Consider the following 23,343-nt stretch of genomic DNA (forward strand, 5'->3'; position numbering starts at 1 on the left):
ATGCTTTTGACCCGAGTCTTCCGACTCTTTAATTAGACAGAGTGGCCAATACATGCAGATGCAAGCTGTCTAGAAAAAGAGAGCAAGATGCAAATATAATCTGAAACAAGCTCTTATGCATAAAAGCTTTTACATTAAATCAGCCTCTCATATAAAATGCATGGGATTTCTTACGCTCGCTAATTTGGCTTGTGTGCAAGGGAGGAGGAAACATTAGTTTTGTATTCCCACTAAATGGCTCTCTTCCTATTAGTGCTCTTAAGTTATTACGGATGACATGCAAGTTCTTGTTTTGTACTGCTTTGGGTTTAAAAAACAGGTTGCTAATACTACCACTCAGCAGTATCGTTACCCAGTTTCCATTCACTGGCTCTGTTACATTAACCTATGGCACTGATCATAATAATTGCTTACACCTTCTGGGCTATTATCTAAAGAAAAAGCGACAACCCCAATCTCAAATTTTCAAGTACAATATATAAACAAAAGCATCTACAAATAGAGTACTTACCTGAGAAAAGTCTTCTGTCCGGTCTGCAGAGTTCAGAGTGCTGCGTCTCAGTAGATTTTGTATTCACTCTGTACAGAGGGACTCTACAGATATCCACAGATCTAGAGCGGCGGATTCCTTAGGCACATCTACAGGAACCAGGAGAAAACCTTGGGAATAGTCATATACTTGCCATTAGTCATATACTGCTAACTTAATTGTGAGAAATATTACACACACAAAGGCAGCTAACATTTTTTTGTAGTTTTTGCTTGGTTCAACTGTCCTAGTATTCACAATCATGGAATACTAAAAGACAATGCTGAAACACCAATTTTATGCTTAACCAAGTAACTCTGAACAGACTGCCCAAATAGTCACGTCAAATGCTTTTATATTCAACAATGGTTCAACTTTAGCATAGAAACATATGTGTAACCCGTAGGTGAACAACTCAGTAAAACACTTCCCTGGAATTAAAAATAATACTCTCCTATTAAAAACGCTGAATTTCCTCTATACAGGCACAGCTGGCTAAGTCAACTCGAATGGTGCACTAGCTCAGACAGACATGAAGTCAGGGAAGCTGCTTGCATTACACAAGGAAGGTTATCTTACCTTTGAAGTATGAGGGTACAGCTGCTTGTTTCTGATAGAAGAAGGGCTCCATGCTCCAAGTTCCTCAAGTCCTCCGATATGGCAGCTTGTCAGAGCTTCCCTTCCAAAGCAACAGGTCTCAAGAAGGGATGCTATGGAATTCAGTAGTTAAAGACACAGCTAATTATTTATTAAAACCTTCCTTAGTTTACTGACATGCATGACATGGCAGCCACAAAACCAGCAACAGATAAAACATTTCCAAACATAAGACTGACTGAAAATTTTAATGACTTCTAAATTTGTACAGATACGCATTTTACAGTACTGTTGAATTGTTTCACATGAGCTGTTTATATAATCTTTCAATTTCTTAAATTTCCACAACTATTGACCATAATTTTTTAAGTCACTCTGTGTGGCACACTGAGCTCTGAAAAGCAAAATGCTATTAACCATGGCTACATGACATGCCCATCACAGTAAAAGCCTTCAGCTGGAGTCAGCTTCCTTTCTCCTAAGTGCTTGTTCTTTCTACGAGCAGGACTATCAGCTAGTTTACTTTCTCAAAGCATGGTCAGGACAAGTTAACCTCATGTTCACTGGTCAGAAAAAGTAGTGACCACTGCAAGGTAAGTTACAGTTTCAGCAGGTAAAAAACGTGTTATTTACATGTTGAGAAAGTTGCCTTTGTTTCCATAGGAATATAGTATACAAATAAATGTTCAGGAGAAGTTACACAGTAGTAGCTTATGCCAAACCAAAAATATACATTTGATGTGTACAAATTTTTAAAGCTTCTTACAGGCATTGCAAACGTAGATAATTACATTAAAATAGTTTCAATGACATAGCTACTATTTAAATTAAGAAATGGAATGTTGTCAACAATATTTATCTGTTCATTAATGTTGATATTTGTACATATTTAATCCAAGTGTGCAGTTATTTTTGTTCAAGTTATCATGATGAGGACCACACTGCAGTGACCCTAATATTATATATAGGCTCAGATGATCTAACAGTGACACAATTTTCACCATCAAATTCAGTTCTGATGATGATTCAGATTTACTACTTAACACAGTGTGTTGCTTTTACTCCACAACGGTGAAGTTACACCCTGTTCCCTTTTTTTTCAGGGACAAGACAGCTACACAAAATAACAGTAGAATAGAATGGCTTTACTGAAACCTTGGGGAAAGCTTGACATCTACAAGTGTTTTGCACGTCCTCTTCAGTGAGCTTTTTCTTTTTTTAAAAAGTGTAACTTATGTTAAATATTGGGGGACACCACACAATACATTACACCAGATTTGCAATAACTGCACACCTCCTTGAATTTCAGTCTGCTATTAGCAATATTAACCATCCGGTTTAGAGGCACAGGAAAGCTAGAGCACTTAAACACACTGTTTTGTAACTTGAACTTTTTTTTTTTCCTTTTTAAAAATGTATCGATAGGAATTCAGTCTTTAGGTTCTTGCTCTTCCCACCCCAGCAGCAGAGCAGTCATCCCTCTCCCAGCTCACTCAGAGAATGTTGCTTTTTGATAATTGTTCCAGTTGAGCTGAATTATAAGTTTTTCCACAACTACAGAATTTTAAGGACCATGTAGTAACTGATGTTGGTCTGTTTGTGAGGGCGGGGAAATCAAGACTTTGGTCCTCCCAGTTCTCCACTAGATACTGGTTAAAATTTCCAGTCTGACACAAAGAATTTTTATAGTTGTTTTTCTATCTAGCGCACACTTACTAAGTCTGGCATATTATACAAGAAAGTATCTTACCTAAACTGATTATTTATACTAAGTTTATTGAGGTTAACTGTGCTTAGCATAAAGTAACAAAAAAATAAAATAAATGGGAAGAGGACAACACATGGCTAAGAAGACTCTAAGCTAGACAGGGAAAAACTGCAATTTACCATGTGGAAATATGTTTTGCAGCTCACTAACTACACCCTCTAAATAACTAAAGAACAAGTCAAAAACCACATATTGGAAATAAAAATGTTTTTTAAATTATTTTTCTATATTCAAGTACTAGATAAATTATATAAGACTGTTTATGAGTTAAATGTTAGGCCAATGATGAATTTTAAAACCAAAATCAGTAGAAACATCATCCAGAAAAAAAGGCTAGTTAAAATATAGATATGTCAAGCTATGAAGCTTAAATTAGTGCAGATAATTTTATATTAAATCCAGATATCCAGAAATATACAGAATAGAATCATCCCAGTTTTCATAAAAGCTTAGAAGGTAGATGATAAAATTGCACTTAATTCTGAATTAATTCAGATAGCAAGTCATTCCCATTCCTTGCTGATCAATTTGTAAGAAAAAGGGAACCATGTTAAAAAAGAGCAAATTGGTTTTGTACATTCTATTTCACTCTTCAATGTGTGGTCATAAACAAGGGCCACGCAGTTTCATTATCTGTCTTGATGACCAGAATCAGATATCCTTGCACCTGATGCAGACAAATCTAATACAGGATTTACAAATCCGGCATATTCTGAATTGCCATTATCATCCATTTCAGCGCTAACAAAATCATTCTCCCACTCCAATCCATTAGAATCGTCAGAAGCTGAAGCTGGATTACTTCCTGTCTTCTTGCTATTAAATTTCAGTGCCGCCCGGAGTATATCTTCTTCTGTTTTGGAGCGTTCTCTCATTGGAATCATTCTGTTCATGCCTGCAATTTTAGACATGTTTATGAGAAAGACAATTTTGAGGGAAGTACCTTTACATTTGTGTTAGAACATCAGAAGAAACAACAAGAATCCTTTAGAGATCCAGACTCTGGTAATTTCACTCCTGAGCATCACCGTATCTTTTCTGCTGATGGCGTTCACATTAAATCCATAGTTTACAGTCAGTTTTGGCCCAAATGAACACAACAGCCAATGATGTCATTTTATAGAGTTCTAAGGAAGACAGACAACATAGTGAAACAACTCACCAGCAGTGTTTATTTCTCCTATATATGCAGCCTGCTGCCCTACATTATGGGCATGTAAATATTAGAAGAATTTTAGTACTGTGCCATTTCAAGAAAAGCTAAATGTCTGGGGAATCTTGTAACACTCCTGTAACTTTCTGACAAACAGATGAAACATCATCATGTGAAACATTTAAAACAGCAGCTACAATTTAGATAGATACTGGGTGCATTTGCCTAGGAAAGGTCTTCTGTTTGTCTGAAAAGGTGTATTTAATTTCACACAAAATAAGGCAAAACATTGGTCAGAAAACTGCACAAAGACATCAGAGATGCTATTCATTTTGTCAGTAATTATAGACCTTCTCATGGTGTATCAAAACCCTGCCACATCAGTGGAAAGGAAAAAGGGGAGGTTTTACTACACTACTCTTATTCACTGGACTCCTCATACATTCCTAACTAAACTCCCCTTTTAATTTTGGATTAACTAGCTAACTAATTAATTATAATTAAAAAGTTACATATTGCAAGTGAAACACACAACTCTTGTGGGGGGGTAACAGAAAGGGACGGAGCCATAGAAAAATAATATCGAAGGAGGTAAATTTTTCCCTTCATCAGACTTAAATGATGGATTTTTTGTTGCTACTTTCAACTTGATTATTCCTTTGGTACCAATGGCTCACTGAAACTGTTGTCCCTTTCAAAATACATTGCCTAAAATACCAATACAACATTAGCACTACAAGTTCCTTGTCTGTTATCTATACGTGACACCAAAGAACGAAAACAGAATCACTGTATCAAAAATCTGTATTTAATCCAGGACAGTTACCATTTCCATTTTCTCCTCACACCCTTTGTCTTTCTGTATAATACTCTTGATAAACTGTAACATTTCAGGGCACAAAAACTATGCATCTGCTGTGCTCAGATAGCTCCAGTCCAGAATCCCATTTCAGTGCTACCATTACGTAATGATTATACACTACCATTAGTAGCACATAATCATGCCCAGTTCAGGATCTAGGCATTCCCTGTTAAGAACCTCCTAATGTGGCAACTTTTCAGTCAAACAATGTCATCTTTTGCTACTATTCTTAGTAGCTGGTTTTTTAAAGGCTAATACCCTTTCAAAACACTGGTTCTTCTCTACTTTGGGTTGAGCCCCCATACAACTTTGTCCACTAACAGTAAAAATGTGTGACTAGACCACAAATGAAGATCCTTGTTAAGGAAACCCATACGCACTTACTTTTTTGGAGTTGTTCAGTCTCCATGGTAGATTTTGACAGCACACACAGTAAGTAAACCTCTTATCCCAAGCAAGCAGTCAACCCCTTCAGGGAGATGGTTTTAATATGCTTAAGTTGGGCCAGATCTACCCAGGATGAGCTAAAAACTACTCAAAGTGCTTGCAATATTGACTAGCACTTCTTTCAAAAGACCACATTGCTTCCTTTGCAGCCATGAAAACAAGTAACCTTCTCAAGCATAACCAATCCTCCATAGGTTACCTCACCATCTCTTCTGCTCAAGATTGAAGGTGACTACCAAGAAGAGATGCACTGCCATCACAATGACCAACTCTTAAAAATTATTCCCCTCTGTAGAGCACAGGCTAGTAGAAATCAGAAATGGAACTATGCAGTAACTCTGTTCTCTGTTTTTAGGCAGTTTGGGGCACTTCTCAGCACTTACTATTTAGTTACCTCAAAACCAGGTGAATACTTACGGCTAAGTCAATGTGACAGTGCTAAGAGAACAACGAATATCAAACATGACAGATTGGAAAATTTTAATTCTGTAGACAGAATTAACAACAACATGGATAACATAAGCCTGTATGCAACAATATCCTCAGCCAGCCAAATGAAGAAGGTAATTCTGCATGCAGGTACGCCTGGTAATGACTGAATCTTGCTCTCATCTGGTTTTCAGTAGTTACTTAGAAAGATATTACATTAAGCAAACACATAAGAGTGGAAGGACAACTCAATCTGTAGAAAAGCAAAGAATGTGATTTTCCTATTTCTTAAGCATAGTGTAGAATACAGAGTTTACAAAACACTGTTTCTGCACTGGTGCTAATTACTCTCAATGTAAAATCCAGTGTATTTCACCATACATGATCTTACCCTAGCTTCAGTTCCTCTAGAATGCTAATAGCTCTTGCTCACAGTAGCTAAAAAAAGATGCTGGGTATTTCTGGGTATATCTGTGTCCTGGTTTCAGCTGGGATGTAGTTAGCTGTCTTCCTAGTAGCTGGTACAGTGCTATGTTTTGAGTTCAGTATGTGAAGAATGTTGATAACACTGATGTTTTCAGTTGTTGCTCAGTAGTGTTTAGACTAGAGTCAAGGATTTTTCAGCTTCTCATGCCCAGCCAGGGCACCTGACCCAAACTGGCCAACAGTGTATTCCATACCATGGGACGTCACACTGGGAAGTGGGGGGGGGGCAGGGATTCGCCACTTGGGGACTGGCTGGGTGTCGGTCGGCGGGTGGTGAGCAATTGCCCTGCGCATCATTTGTACATTTCAATCCTTTTATTACTACTGTTGTCATTTTATTAGTGTTATCATTATCATTATTAGTCTCTTCTTTTCTGTTCTATTAAATCGTTCTTATCTCAACCCAGGAGTTTTACTTCTTTTCCTGATTTTCTCCCCCATCCCACTGGATGGGGGGGGAGTGAGTGAGCGGCTGCGTGGTGCTTAGTTGCTGGCTGGGGTTAAACCACGACAATCTGTGAAAGTTAAGTCTTTCAAAACAGGTTTCTGACTTAGACATTTTAGTGCTCGAGAGTGCTAAACATTTAAACTACACACAGATTGTTAAAAAACAGTCTATTAAAGCAAAAAAAAAAATCTGCTACACATTGGCTAAAAGAAATTCTAGCTTATTTTTGGTCAGCTTTTCAAGAGTCAATTTCTCAAAATTTTGGATTAACTTTGAAACAAAGACGAGAGCTTTTGCAGATTTACTGAAGAGAACAAAAAAGATCTATAACGACCAGCAGCAGCAATTAGGATAGCTGGGATACTCACCTAGAATGCAGACCTAAGTTTCCAGTAGAAGTTACAATAAAAGCAATTAGGGTTTAAAGAAACAATGCTTCCCAAAATACTTCAGTCAAAGACTCCTGACCAACTTTCACATTTTAAAACAAAGCTGCTCCTTCTTCTACTGGCTCACAAGAGGGCAGCATTTCTTTACCATTAGTTCTGTTGTGAGTTTGCAAGTCAGTTCCACAAAATGCAGGAAAACACATTTACTGAAGGATCCAAAGAAACGAATTCATTTATTAGACAGATAACCACATTTATCAAAATAAGCAATTTTCTAGGTAAAAATAATATACAGTTTAATCATTACACCCTTAACAGAAATTCCATCAGAATTAAGTTTTAGAACACCTTCCCTTTTGAAAACAACAAATTTACAATCAACAAGAGTTTAAAATGTCAGCATTATTAACTGCTAAGTTCAGAACGAAACTGAATGGCAGAATAAATACCTTCTTCATCTTCCCACTCTAAATCTAATGAAGTGCTGTCATCATTTCCACTCGTTGATTTTGTTTTGGTCATTAAGTCACAACTGCTCTCTGTGTTGGGCGTTAGCACTGTAGCATCAGATGAAAGTCCTACATAAAAAAATGTATTCTTCATTTGTAAACATACTTGAATTTGAGGTTCAATATGCAAATCTAAACTTTCAAAAGGAAGTTTTTATGGTGCTTTGTGTCCTTTAAACCTCAGGAACATTTGAAAAAGCACTTCATCCATCACTTCAAAGAGTACACAGTAGCTTTTTAATAGTCAACATCACTAAGATATTACAAGAAGACATTTAGCAATACTGTCTAATTAGAACTATAGAGGAATTTAGTAAGCTGTACTTATGTGAAGACTTGCAAAAAAAACCCCCCAAAACAAAACAAAAAAACAACAATAACAAAAAAACCCCCCAAAAACCCCAAGAACCAACCCTCCCCGAAACCACCCCAAACTACAGGCAGTGTTTCCCAAGAATTACCATCGGTCCTCCAACTTCTTAGTGACTATCACATATCCATAAGTTTTCATGAAAGGACAAGCTTATAAAATTGTTTTCCTCTAAATCGTTAGTGGAATTTTTAAATATAGACAGCCAAATCCTCTCTTGCACTTCATTAGGAAAAAAAAAACCCAAAAACCAAACCCTTAGTATGATTCTAATTATGGCCCTAAGAGACAAGTATAAAAGTATACACAGACATTTCCATCTTTATCTTGCAGCTAGGTTTTACAAGAAAAGTTCACTGTATTGATGTTGCCTCCACAAAGATGGCTGGAAAGTCCTAGTAAAATAAAATCCACACACAGGACTTGTTTAGTTAGAGAACTTGCTTTCGAGGACTGGAATGGCTGTTGCACAAATTGTATATGCTGTGTTTTTCAAACACTTGAAGCATCAGGGATTAGAAAAGAAAATAAGTTTCTATCAGATTTTTTTTTATACAGATATATGTATACATATTATATATATATATGTGTGTGTATATATAATAATATAAATAAATTATGTTTATCTAGAAAAAGAAATAGCACTCTGCTCCTCAGAGTCACTTGACATTTAAAGACATGCATAAGAAAAGGAAGACTTACTACTACTTCGAAAAGCTTCATACTGGAATTTTGTATTTTTTAAGAAAAAATCAATATCTTCCTCTGCCACAGAGCTGTAAGAACAATGCATGTATTGTTTTTAGCTTAGCTCTAAGGATGCCATAAAAGATATGTTAATCCACGTGCCCCCCAGTTCTAGGCTTTAAAGTACATACAACTTTAACTAAAATCTTTATAAAAGATGAGCATAGAAAATGGCTTTCCATTCCTACTTATCACATCCTCTCCCAGTCTGAGCTTCTGCTCAATTTTTAGTAGTAGTTTCAGTCACTTTAGGTAATGCCTCCTTAATCTTCAATTCCTTTTTTAACTAATGAATCAAAACCCTGCTACTGCAGTCCGTTTCTAAAACCTGTGTAGTTCCTACTCATGCCATAAAACCTCAGTTTTCACAGCTCCCTTTCTAATCATACTTCCCTAACTGAAAATGCCTCCTATCTCCCTTCTCTTCCATTCAAAAAAATAGGTGTTTGATTTTAGAGTTTTTTCTAAACTCAAATACCATTCCACATAAATTTCTTTGGGGTTTTTTTTGTGGGTTTTTTTCCCCCCCTCTTCCCCCCCCCCCCCCCAACACTGAACACAGAAGGTGGGAGTGAAGAGAATTAAATGAATAATATTAATGAAGAAACAGGCAGACTATATAAACCATTCATTGCTCCATTGGATTAGTATGTATTTTTACTGGACATTTAAAACAGGATTCTTAATAATAAAAATATTTTTATATTAGCCAATATTTTACATATAAACACCTTTTTAATATAAAACACTAGAAATTTGTGTGTGTGTGTATATATATTAGTATCTGGGAGTAGGTTCAATTTTGTATGCATCAGTCTAATAACTACAGTGAAAATCAGAAAGAAAATCTCTCCACTAATTTTGCATATTAATGGCAACCAGTTTGCATTCAGTAACTATTTGGTGTAAGAAAACTGCAATGAATGAAAACAACTCTGACTTAGAAATGCTGTGTTTGTAAAGTTTGAAAAACACGTGGGTTTTGGGGCGGGGGGGAGTGGTGATAGGAAATGAGGAACAGGAGTAAAAAACAGTCATGGTTCTCAATTATCATTAATAAAATTTTATATCTTACCTCTGATATTCTCCATTATTTACAGCATGTGCTCTCTGTGTTATCCTTTGCTGTCTACGTTGCTATTGAAAGAAGTAAATTGTTGAAAAAGCTCAATGCAATCACTCAGGAGTAATATACTCAATACACTAAACATTCCCTTAATTGCGACATGAGGAGCATTGTCCTGGTCCTTGGAGCAGCCTAAGTATAACTCAGGAAAAGACTGACTTTCATTCAAATAAAGATCAAATTTTATGATACTGAAGGGACCATTACATGCAAGTGGTATTGTTTTTAATCTCAGAAATCTCTCCATTTAAAAGAAGGTAGCTTTGTGAATAGAGCTCTCAACTTTTTAACCTATTTCATGCACCACAAAAGAAAAAAAAAAGCATCAATTTGTCTAGAAACATGTGAACACCACCTCATTCACAATTGCACCTGTCCTCTTCTCTATTGTCTTCTCTTCTTAAGCCACAGGTATTTTCAATGCACAACACCTGGGTTATGTTTGATTTGTTTTGCTCCGTGCACCAAAACAGTCAGCCTACCATTTAAAAAGAAATATTTCCTACAGATCCTTTTATCCCTGTATTTATGGTAATACTGCCATCTCCTCTGGTCATCTGTATCAGCACTAAGTGCTTCATTTATATTATCTTATATTGATAAAAGCTTTGTTGCCTTGCTGGGCCAAAAGTATTAATACCTCTACACTCTTCAGGTAGAAAGCTTTCATGGTATCGCTAGGCAAAAACAGAATGAAAAATGCAAGACACAAGCCATAAAGCCATTTATTTTGCAGTTACAAAAGGAACAGCAGATGTCATGGAAGTAGGGTTCTGCTTGAGTTTTAGGATTTAAACAACTTAAGTTGCCTCAAGTTTCTTTTCTCTGCCTTGAAAAAATGAGAGCATAAAAACTGGGCACATCAACTATGTGATTAAAGGTAAATCAGTTATGAAGCAGTAATTGGTCACCGATTTTGACAAGGACTAAGATAAAAACAAATGAGCTAGTTCTGTAGACAAGTCTGATGTATATAGCTACTGTATTTTTCTGAAAAATCTATTCTCAGCCTTAATGTATCTGTCCCTGCAAAAGAAAAGCAGGGGTAAAACCAGGATTTTTAATGTCAACTTTAACTTCATCTAAGAATTGCTCTTCACTGGGTAAATAGTCTTGTGAGAGAACTGCATTGGATCAACTAGTATTTTTCAATCCCAAGATGACAATGGTTTCGTTTCTTGGCACGCTTTCCATCTCAGGTATTCAAATAAGCAGATTGAAATCAGTAAGGAAATGGGAAGCGTAGAAGTAGAAATATCACACATAATAGTGGTTATAGGTGAGACGACTTAATTATGCAGGGAGAAAGAGACAGGAATTTGTGGCCAACATAGTTAACAAGTCTGTAAAAATCAAGTACTGACATATGCAACAATTGTCTTTTAAGATTTCTATACCCACATAATATCCAATTTAAATTATCTAGCCATTTTGCCAGGTCACATACAAATATCTAGCACTGATTTCCAGGATACACATATATTAAAGTTCTCCACTGTTACAAACCCTGACATTTAGTAGGGCAACATCAGCAAGCCAAATTAGTTTTAAACAGATGCAACAATTCCGTGAAAAAGCCATTTTCTCATTTAGAAGACTTCTGACCACAAACAGCAAAGAGATGAATTATGTATTAAAAAATGGCTTCTAGTTTATCTGGAAAGGTTAAATGCTTGATGCGTATCTATACAAAAATGCTTCCTTAGAAATCCTTATAATCCTTATGGGTTTGGGGGTGGGGGGAGGGGGCACGGGGCAGGCGCGGGCAGAGTTGTTTGCAAATGAGGTAAGTGGTACTAATTTTACAAGAGAAAGAAATTAAAAGCTCTATAATGCATTCTATCTATCTATCTCAGGTCCTAAAAGAGGTGCATATTAAAAATACTGAAAGGCAAGAAAAATAGCATTTTTTTGCACAGAACTTCTACAAAAAAACAATTAAAGCCATAAAGCAATTTACTTTTGCTGACTTTATATAGACCAAATGTATTAAAAAAAGCAAGCAAAAAAGGTCAGAAAGAATTAACCTTCCCATACCACATGACAAGAGGATAGAAAGAGAAATGTGAAATGAGACCTATACTTAGCAACATAAATATTAGATGAAAACTCAGTCATCACTATCAGTCTGGAAATAACAATTTTCAGTTCACTCACTTTTGAATATAGACAATACACTAGGGTTGAAGACCTCCCCTATACCTATTGTAGGTTTCAGACTTTTTAAGTTAGTCTAAATCTGAACTTTTGAAAATTTACTTCTAATTGAACACATATCACATGTCTAGTGGACTGTTTCCTTGACCATGCTACAACTGCAGCCATACACGTTACAGATGAACAGATAGCAAAAAGTGAAAATGATCTTTTTAACATGCACATTTCTGGCAACCTGAAATTTGTGTGAGAACACGTATTTTAATAGCTTATTAAGATGGCAAAAATATTAAATGCACTGATAATATGTAACTCTTTGAACTGCAACATGAAAACCATCAGTAATAAATGTTATCAGGATACAAAACAGTATCTGTTTTCGAAAAAGCAGGAAAACATAACGTGGCTTTTGTTTTGCTTGACCAAGCTCCAAAAGCATGGACAGCAGACATGTGAAAGTAGGCACAGATATATTAAATTAAGACTACTGTTAAGTCATTACTGGACTTTGGCTACTACACATACAAATTGCAAAATGATAGAACAACTCAGGTTGGAAGGGACCTCAGGGGGTCATCTAGTCCAACCTCCTGCTCAAAGCAGGGTCAACAGTAAATTCAGATGACTTGGAAACATATATCTTCATGTTAACACAAACCACAGATAAGGAACAATTAAATGCACAAATATATAAAGGACATTTTACAAGCCTAAATGATGTCATAATGTGTGCTTAATTTCATTTTTTTTAACTAGAAAACCACTACAGAACACTTTACATTAAAGATCAGTAACTTCTATATAATGCTAGAAGTCTGTTAAGCTAATTATAGATTAAAATCATACATCTCTCATTCAAAATCTACACTCGGCAACATAAGCTGTTTCAAACAATTCTGATCATTTTCAGCTGTTCCAGTCAGCTGTACTTTCAAATTATGTATTTCTTTCTCTACTGGAATTTACAAGCCAAAGCAATTTCCTCATTATGTTTCCTGAGATGTAAAGGATGTTAGGAAAGTCTGCATACATAGAAACAGAACAGAAGCTCTGATATATATTGGGGTCTTTTTCCCCTCACCTCCAAGAGCTTTTTCTGCTTTGCTGCCCTGGCTGCTTCACGTTGTGCAGCATATAAAGCCTCTTCTTCTAGTCTTAACTTCTCCTCTTGTAAGGCTAACTGTATATGAACAAAATAGTAATGGTTAACAAAAGCAGAACCTATCTATCTTCCTATGAATAAAGCCATAAGTTCAGTAAAACAAAAGAAGAGCTACTAGAAAATAAAAATAAAATAAAATTGACTATACTAAAACATTTTTCTTCATTAACTGAGTCTAACAGCTTCCCCCACCAAACATCCCAAGAATTTAAATAACTAAACATTACCCTATTGAATAAACATCATTACTAGTGAATTGCTGTAAATGCACGCTGCATTTTATTACAAACTGCACAGTGAAAGACTTAAGTCTTTTCAGTTGCATATTTCATTGGTACTTTATTAAAAATCAGTCTCAATTTCTACGTTGTATTCCACATCACATTCCATTAATTGCTGCAACACACTAAAACAAAACGACAAATTATGGGTTTTTTTCCTTAAGAAAAGCTCTGGAAAAATTGGGCACAAGAAAAGCTGAGTCAAGTATACTCCCCATTTTCCCTTCCATAAAAAACAAAAACAAAAAACACCACGGCACTTCAAATTTAACAGATCTCAGTCAGAGAGCCAGCCTATTCATTTTTCAATTTTTCAGCTAATAGGCTATTAAAAAGCAGCAATCTCTGACGCTAACTTCATTGCGCAGCAATCTCTTTGTGTATCTTGTAGACTAAAAAATACCAGCTGATGAACAAAACCCAATTGGTTCGTTCACATGAATGGAATCTCCTTGTGTTCATGGTTGATCTTAACTACTTTAAAAGAAAAACTATCCATACCATACTAGTCATTGTTAACTGCTTACCTCTGACTGAAGTTTCATATCAACAACTCTCTGCTTTTCAGCAATGGAGTCATAATGTCTGTCTTTCAAGTCAGCAATTTCTTCCTCAGTCAGAGGTCTAAAAGCATGGGAGAAACACAAAAAGGCTCCATCTATTATTTACGCATGACAACCCTAAGTTGCACTTAAACATATCCATATAGTCTTTCTTGACTGGTCCTTCAATGCAAATTCAACAAGCTGTACTTTTGGCCGCCTCCTCCTGAGAACAGAGTTCCAAAGTTCCAGTTTATTCAAGACAATGCTGTTTCTCCTTACTCTTACAAAGCGTTTTTTGTATCTTTATAGAAAGCATATTTTCAAAACATTGTTTGCTAACAGAACTACTGGAATAGAATAGTTAATATCATTGCAGTGTAAATGTCACTTTTTCCTTACTTCTTGTGGTCCCCTAATTGTAAATTGTTCCCCTTTCATCTGTTGCCTACTCTTATGTATCTAACAAACAACACTGCAAAAGGATTATAATAATTATAAGGTTTCCTGTATCACTTCTTCGGGACCATTGACAAGGAACAACATTTTGGGAACTATCAAACTTAAATAATACAAAATGTCTAGAATTAGACAACCAAAGCATACACGTCACTGCCTTCGTATGTTTCACATAGAGCAGACTTCTAAGTTTCTACTGCTTACATAAATATTAACACGCTCACAAAAAATTCACTGGAGTTGTAGCACTAACACCCGTGTAACTTAAATTCAGACCCTGGGAACAAGAATAAAGATTATCTTTGCAACATACTGTTTTAACTGTCTTGAGTAGTTTTTGCATGATGCATTATCATCAACTGTTTTGACGTGCTTAAGCATTAAGGTTAGTTTGACACAGATTCTAAAAAGACAGAAAGGGTTTTGACAGGAACTCTGAAAAATTTAATAGTCATAGTAGGAGAGCAGAGGGAAGGAGAGGTCCTGAATGTCAAAATCTTACCTGTGACTGCTTCCTGGGCTTTCCCCCTGTTTAAAAAAAAAAAAAAAAAAAAAAAAAAAAAAAAGTCTGAGTTCTTGAGAATCCCATCAATCAATGAATTTTAAGATGGGGAAAAAAAACCCCAATATGAAATCATAGTTTCTCTCACCTATTGGTTTTACAACGGAGGGTGGGGGCCAAAATCCCCTGGTTTAATTTGTAATTAAAAAAAAAAAAATCTTCTTATGCAATCAAATGAAATGGCTGACTAAGTAAAACAAGTACTTCCAACTGAAAACAAATATTCCGGTGGTATATTTCAGGAACCAAACTATTAGTCCTCATGTTTTTCAATACAAGGCAGGGTATTGAAAATGTGGTGTTTGTCCCACCCATTATCAAGCTGTATTAACTTTATAAGAGTGAGGTTTTAAGGCCAACTTCTATTTTTCTGAAGTAGCGTTCAGCCAGTTTACCCATAATTGTAAAGACAGAGCACTCCCAAAACTTTCCTTAGCAAATGCAACCCAGGTCCATTTATGTTCTCAGATAAAAAGCATTTGCCGAGTATGATATCAGAGTTATACCAGGAGCAAATCCTCCTTCAAGTCTTTACCACCCCCTACTTTTTTTCCCCTCTTTTTCTTCTTTTCTTTTTGCCTTCCTAATGTCCATAGTGCTCTCTTCCTGAAAAGGTTACTTCCCATACTCCCCTCAACCAGTTCTCTTCTCTTAGGTCTTCACCTCTCCCAAAATGTTAAATATTCATTCCTAGAGCAAGCAAAACTCAAAGTAAAAAAATCCTGCCATTTAAGTCTACAACATAGCATAAAGTAGGAGGAAGAGACAGATCCTGGAACCATTTTTAAGGGTTGTATTAGCAGGTTTCACATTATGATCCAGGTACCTACCTCATCACTTTCCACTAGGTTCTCAAACTGCACAAAAAAAGAAATAAACAATCTTTACAATTAAATACAAGAAATCACTAAACACATAGAGCAAATAAGATTACATATTTAATCTGTCCTGTAAAACACTACTCCAATGATAACAGTGGGACTGTAATACCATCTAGGAAAGCCCCTACTTTCAGAGAAAGTATTAGATTAGGACCTATCTTCTTACCAATGTTTCTTTTCCTAAACATTACATTCTCCTAAAGGGAGAAGAGTCAAAATTAAAAATCATTCATCTATTTCACTACAACTTATGTAAGGGCCCTGGCAAAAATGAAATCTCATTAGCTTATAAGGCTGCTAATAATTCTGTGTATCTGAAGCATTATAATACAAGCAGTGGAAGGAATGGTATGGCTCTGACATACACCAAAGCACCCACTCAATTTAAAAAAATGTAGAAGATTTAAGAGGTATAGTGCATTAACCTCTACCTTGCATGGCAACTGTGATGCTTATCAAAAAGTATTTGAAGATGTACTAAATTTACAGAAAATAGAGTTACTTTCTACTCAGAATTCTAAAAACAAGCAAGTAACAACAACCCCCGTCCCAGCTTTGCACGTAAGAAACTAAAGGTCAATAAAGGCAATGTAATGCTTAATGATGGGAAGCCAAAAAAAGCCCAAACTCATCCAGCAGAAGTTCCAACTATCACATAAAAACAAAGCAAATGGAAATTCTCCATGCTATTTTCAGTCATCTTAGATGTAGTCAGTAGATTACACACAGAGGTCAGTACCTACAGCAAGGCTCCTTACTGACCTGTATACTGACTAACTGCTGTAAGCAGAATATGAATAACAATTTGGGAGGAGGACAGAACCTTCTTTTCCCTATCATATTTCTGTTGCAGGAACACTCTCTCACAACTTGAAGATGTGCACTAAAACAGATTTCCTCACGTCTGCCCCCTTTTCTGAAAGCCAAAGCAGTGATTACACTTACTAAGGTTATTCTCAGTAATGGGGGCAGTCTGAAAGGCCTAGCACTTCTAGACTGTAAGGAACACTCAGAGAAAGTAAGCCAGGTTATTCTGAGAATCTCAACTTACACAAATTAACCTTACACTACCCTTGGCAAAAAGGGGTGATACTCGGTGGCCGAGAAAGGACCTCTGTAGTGAACAAAGCGGACTACAAATGCAACTAACTATAAAGTAACCACATCAGATTCTAGCTTTATGTAGAATCAGATTCATGATCCTGCGACCAAGAACTAAATATCCTGCACTTATACAAGCAGAAAAGAAAATCAATCCCAACACAGCAGTGATGAAAGGTGCAACAATCAGAGTTTGGAATGCTCGGGTGCCGAGTTATCAGATCTCTTCTTTCCAAGTGACAGATTAAAGTGAGATGATATATTAATGTTCTGAAGTACTATAAAACCCAGAATATTTCAGTGTACATAAACTGCAAAAAGCGTTAAAGGCATTGCTAGAATTGAGCTTTTTCCTTTTTTTTTTCGTCATTAGAATGTAAGCACTCACCTCTATAGTGAAATGTTCTCCTGTTGAACATGTTCTAAAATACTTTGATCTGGAAAAATAAGTCTACAGTTATATTTGACAGTCTTCAATTCACAGCACAAGGAAAACAAGCCTGATAATTTTAAATAGCTTTTGAAATATGTTAACTATAAAATAAACCTAAAATCTTCATGTATTGAACACATTTATTTGTTAACCCATGCTCTGTATCACTACCAGAGTGGAAGGAGACAAAAGCATATAAACATCTTCTACAGAACTGAAGAGAAGACAAGCACCTTCTTCAAGTGAGAAGAAATCACTTATCAGGATGCCGGACTTCACATTTACAGACATTTAGCATGTTCTGCAATACCTTTAATACATTTTTCTCAAAAAACATTATTCCAGACAATTTCTGAAAACGCTGTTGCTCATCATGGCACTTAACTCTTTACCAACATAGCACCTTGTACAACATCAGTGTTAAACAAAACATTTTGACAGCTTGGCACAGCTAGAAGGTTGAACCTCAGAGAAAAATGTCTACAAGGAGGTCAAGACAATAGTTTTCAACTACAAACAATAATTTACAGTCTGTAGTTTTATACAGGGAACCGGTCTCCTCCCCGATTCTTTAACTATCTTAACACTGTCCTCTACAAAAAAACAGGAGTATTAAGTTACCTGAATACATTTTAACATAGTGAAAGAGGTTTGGCTATCATCCAAAAGATCTTTCAAATATATACTGGTGCTTCAGCACAGCATCCATGTCATCAAACTATTTTAAAAACCAGAGTTCCCAGTTGCAAGTCCTAACTGCTATCAGGACTAAACCCAGGGCCTCAGGCATTTCTATACTTGTACGAAAGATCATTCCATAGTTGCAACCAACACCTACTTCTACTACACTAAAAAGCAACACACCAGCCAAAGCCTGAATTATTTTAATCATATCATATTTCATCTCCATCCTATCTTTCTTTAGAAGTCAGTTAGGGTACATCTCCCTGGCAACTTGTTGCGCAACCTTTCCTTCTATATAGCAGTGTACCTCGAGTGCGTAGCTGCCACTAAAAAATTGTTTCAAGTTGATTCATTGCTACGAAACCAGAGGCAAAAGGCCACTTTAATTCATGCACTACATCGCAAGTATAATTGGGACAGGTGGCATGAACACTTAAAGTAATTTCACTGCTACCCCTCTGTGTAACATTGTGGTGTGCAGGAGCCAATACCACTAAGAATCTAATTTAATAAAACTCCTACAGGAAAATTGTTTCAGGACTATCTGTGTTGTTAACAAAAGTATAATTGCAGCTTACAGCACCAGGCGCTAACTAAATTATGCTCAACTGCATAAATGCATGAGCTGCAGTCAGATTAGTTACAAGAATTGAACGGTGAACCTATAGAAAACTAAGGCAATACAATGCAAGCTTACTACATGTAATTACAAATAGCCCAACAGCAATGACACTTCAAGGAAGATCTACACTTTCTGCTACCTGCTGAACAGGGACTCTATAACAGGGGACCTAATTCTATGCCAGAGTTTGAGCCCTTGAATCCCAGAGCAACTATGGAAGACTGAGGTCACTACGGCCAGAAATAGAAGACCCATCAACTTCACCCCCATACATAACAGCTTCAATCGAAATAAAACAGTAACCTATTAAAGTGCTTATAGCTTTTATTATTCTCCTTTAAGCTCTACTGTTTCATTATTTTCTAAAACAGACTTGAGAAACATATAGGCTTGATAAGTACTAAAGAAAACAGTTCAGCTAACAGGCCAGAGGACTTAGAGACCATCAGATCAATCTTCAAAGATCTAAAGCTATTAAACAGACTAACTTTTCAGCACTCCATACATATATATGTTTTACTCTCCTTTTATGCAAAGTCATGTTATCATCTTTTATAAATAACCAATGTTTACAGATTATGTGTGGAAAAAGTAGTCACTAAAATTGAACACTTAATCTATTAAGACCAGTGCATGAGTCAAAATTACTTTTTCTACACTAGTGACAAAAAGGACTGTTTCAATTTTGCTACATGATAATCCCTCCCAAACTAACCGAATAAATAACCTAGAGACAAGTTATATTTGTTCTTATCTTTATTTTTTTCCCTTCTTTTAAACACTCCTCTAGGAGTAAAGAGGAATACTTATGGTCCAATATAGTGACAAACTAGCTATGACCTACTTTCTAACTCTAATTCTGTCTGCAGCTTTTAGTACTTCGAGCAAATCTACTTCAGCCAAAGCATAAGGACACTCCCTAAAAAAGTAATAAAAAATTACCAACTGTAAAAGGAACTAGGCCTTAAGCCTTAATGTTTTAAGACCATTCATGTTAGACATACAACTAATTATTAGAAATTGGTTTAGATATGATTAACAGAATGCAGGTGCTTATAAAACAATATCTAGGAGCTGCTTAATTGTTCTATCAAACTTCCTCTTCACGGCTGGCTTAAAAGCCAGTCAAGCTGAATCAACAGAGGAAGGATCATACACCTTAAACCTAAGACGTGGGAGTAAGTGATTAACTTTAGAACAAGATAAATTAATGTAATAACCTCAGTATTTTTTTTAGAAATTCATAGGTACCTTTGAAGTGTAAGAAGATAAGTGATGATGGTGACTGGAGACCTTCTGCCTATGACCACCAAACTCAGAAGAACCGAGACATGACAATGGAGAATGGATGAGATAAGATGATGAATGGTAACGACATGAGAACAGAAAATCAGCTGGAAAATTACAGAGACTTTGAATTGGGACCATAGGTGGCAAAAGGGTATATAAGGTTTGGAAACTTTTGGAACTGTGCCATCCACTCCGGTGGTGGCCCAACTCTGAGTTGTTAATAAAGCAAACCTAGAGAAACGCACATTTGAAAAGTCTTTAACACCAACTAAATGTTTGTATTTTTACAGAAAGTTAAACTTATACTACACTAAAGAAGGTTTTGGCATTTCTCTCTACACATGCTCAACATGAACTCTAAAATCATTGCAGCAATTCATACATAAATCTCCAAGATTTTAAGCACAACTCTAAGCAAAGAATATGGAGGATTTCATATTGCAGGATATGGAAGCACTTGTTAAAAAACTGTATACTGAATTATTCAATTCAGAGTTTATTTCTTACAGTTAAATCTTGGAGCATCTAAGAATAGTGCAGCACTAGTTTGGGGGGGGGGGGTAGAATCTGAGTAATTCAAATAATCACCATTAACTTGATAAGCTACATTATTACATTATGCTGTTCCAGAAGTAGCCAAATCTGCAGAATTTGGTGGCAATCTAACTTGCAAACTTACAAAATTTATAAGACACATTTTACAGTTTTGTTTTTAATACAAATCTCTGCTTCTCCCACCACGCAGCAGAGGAAAATACCTCAACTGTCCAACACCCCCATACCATTCTGTAAACTACCAGCACACCCAGAAAACAAAGATTATCTGAGATAGCTGGCACATGTCTGCAAGAAGTAGCACCAATGATCTTTTTTTCATAAACTGATCCCTGTATATCATATTCCAGGTTCAGAAGCCAATCCAAACAGGTTACAGCCCCTTCAGTTGGAAAAGTCTGTTTTCTGCACCATCTTTCCATCTTTCTAAGACTTTCACTACAGGCTATGCAACACCTGAAGAAACGTACCTAACAGTTTAGCATCACAACAACAGACAGAAAGATTTATTTCACTGGTAAGGACAGTCTGATATTGGACTAACAGAAGCAAAACATGCACATATGAGTAGCTAAGCCATCATGGCAAACAAACCTCTCCTTTGAGAGTATGCTCATAAAAATTTCTTCATTAATTTCCTGCCATTTAAGAGAATGACACTTCTCATAATTCTGTGCATCAGCATTCATATTTGCCATTCTAAAACCCAAGAAAGTAGTAAGCCAGTAGTTACATGAAAGGCACCAAAACACACGATGAAGTCTGGCGAGTAAGCCAGTAACTTCAGCAACCATCTGCTGAAAACCAATTAGAGACTATGAGATGGTGCGGCAGGAAACTAACATAAACGATGCTTCATGAATCAAACAGGTACCAAAACCAAGTATTAGAACACATGACACCGCAAACACCAATTAACATACAAAAGGGTAACAAAGTATTGCAAACATATAAGAAAAGAAAAAAGAATACAAGGGAAAAACAAACAAAAAAATATAGCTAATAGTCCCTTTAGACCAGAGGGAAAGATAAAAGATAACCATATAGCTAGAATTTGCTGTTATAGCCAAGACAACCGTGTGCCTTTTTGGACTCTGTCTCCTATCCAGTGCTCATAAGTCAATAAAAAGTAGTTGGGGGGTGGGAAAAAAAGACCAAAGAGACCACACAACCAAAGCTAAAATTTACAGAGTAAGTACACGTTGCCAGAGACTTATCATCATTACCCTTGACTGCTAAAAAAAGGGTATTAGCCTATGAGTAGAGACTCAGCAAAAAACACACATGAAGCAAGACCCTTTCAAGTATTACTTATTTTTCTCAAGGTATGGTACAAGAAACAGATAGTTAAGTGCCAGCTGTCCAGGCATTTCAGGTGTTCAGACCCTCAGCTAGAGAGTATTAAAAATACAAGCGGGTATACTCCACACATGCTGTCCTGGTCTTTTGCCCATTTCTCTGAAAAGTATTCCTAAAAGGTCTTCAGGACAAGCAGAACATCAGACTTGCCTACTACAGCTGATGTGAAATAAGAGGCCATGAGTTTGCAACATTTAAAAGCCTCAGCATATCTGTCTAGAACGACTTCAATCCTAATACATAAGTCAAAAATATGTGACATAGAAACATCAAATACACATAAGCGTACAGAAGAAAACCAAGCTCTTCTACAGGTAATGTATCCTTCCCCTGTTTGTAGACTGCTTGTCCATGAACTGGTTGTTGCAGAACAAAACATGGATTACACATTTACGTGATATAGGAAAGTTTATTTGGACCATTCTGCTCCTGATCTTCTGTAGCAGTCACCCTTTATCCCAACAGAGTCTCAGCCTCTGACTCACAGAGAACACCACAAGATCATATTCCAGCAAAGATGGTGGTTTTCCATCTTTGCACAAACACAACAACTGCTGCTTCTGGAAAAACAACCCTGGACGAGGACTGAGCAGACAGTTAACCTAAGCCATCCCTGGAGGTGTATTACCATCAGCCGCACAAAGCCGAGCAACCTTTCGACGGCATTTCATCGGTTCGAGCTGTCAAGGCAAGAGGCTACCGAGGCGTTTTCTTTCTCTCTCCTGCCTTCAATCTACCCGCGCTGCTGCTCCTGAGGGGAGGCGGCGAAGGGGGCTGCCCTGCAGCCCGGCCGTACCCAGACCCCGCATGAGGCGGCGGCCGTCCCCCTCACCGACTGACCCACCTCACCTTCCTTGCCGAGCCCACACCGGGCACCGCGGCAGCCCCCCGGCCTCCTCACCCCCCGCCTCCTACCCCAAAGCAACCCACGTCCCGCTGTCAAAGCTGCAGGAGGGGGACGGGGACCAGCCGCCTCAGGGTCCTCCAAAGCTCGGCCGCCTCTCCTCACCGCCCGCCGAGGAGGAGGGATGGAAGGCGGGAAGGCGGAGCCGGGCGGGCCCAGCACCTCCCCGCCCCGGGGAGGGGAAAGGGATAGCCGCTCTGCCCGCTTACCCTCCGCCTCGCTGGAGCCGGCCGGCTTCCCTCCGGAAGAAGAGCCCGCAGCACCACTGCGCCCAGCAGTTCCCCATCGCATCCTGGGCGGCAACGGCGGCGGCTGCTGCTCCTCCTCCTCCTCCCTTCAGGCGGGTTCAAACCGCCCCTGCCGTCAAGGGCGGCGGCGGCGGAGGAGAGAGGAGGGCGGAGAGGAAGGGCAGCCGCTGACCCTAAGAAACAAAGGGCCGGGCGGCGGGCGGAGGCTCCGCGCCGACAGCCTCATGGCCGCGGCCGCAGCGC

At 37.5% G+C, this 23,343-nt stretch overlaps 1 protein-coding gene across 2 annotated transcripts; it reads right to left on the bottom strand.

Moving 5' to 3' along the window:
- Positions 1-1,355: 1,355 nt before the first annotated feature.
- Positions 1,356-23,324, bottom strand: AP1AR (adaptor related protein complex 1 associated regulatory protein). Of its 2 annotated transcripts, XM_069771430.1 has the most exons (10): positions 23,062-23,324; positions 17,394-17,442; positions 15,854-15,880; positions 14,964-14,989; positions 13,988-14,084; positions 13,099-13,197; positions 9,810-9,871; positions 8,690-8,763; positions 7,558-7,686; positions 1,356-3,789 (listed from the first exon to the last, which is right to left on the bottom strand). In XM_069771430.1, exons 1-10 carry the CDS (start codon positions 23,136-23,138, stop codon positions 3,524-3,526), a joined length of 906 nt encoding a protein of 301 aa, XP_069627531.1. In that variant the 5' UTR covers positions 23,139-23,324; the 3' UTR covers positions 1,356-3,523. The 2 variants fall into 2 exon arrangements, with proteins under 2 accessions (XP_069627531.1, XP_069627622.1); XM_069771521.1 differs by lacking the exon at positions 13,099-13,197.
- Positions 23,325-23,343: the final 19 nt, after the last annotated feature.

This window comes from Haliaeetus albicilla, chromosome 1 (genome assembly GCF_947461875.1).
Source record: "Haliaeetus albicilla chromosome 1, bHalAlb1.1, whole genome shotgun sequence".
NCBI classification, from domain to species: domain Eukaryota; kingdom Metazoa; phylum Chordata; class Aves; order Accipitriformes; family Accipitridae; genus Haliaeetus; species Haliaeetus albicilla.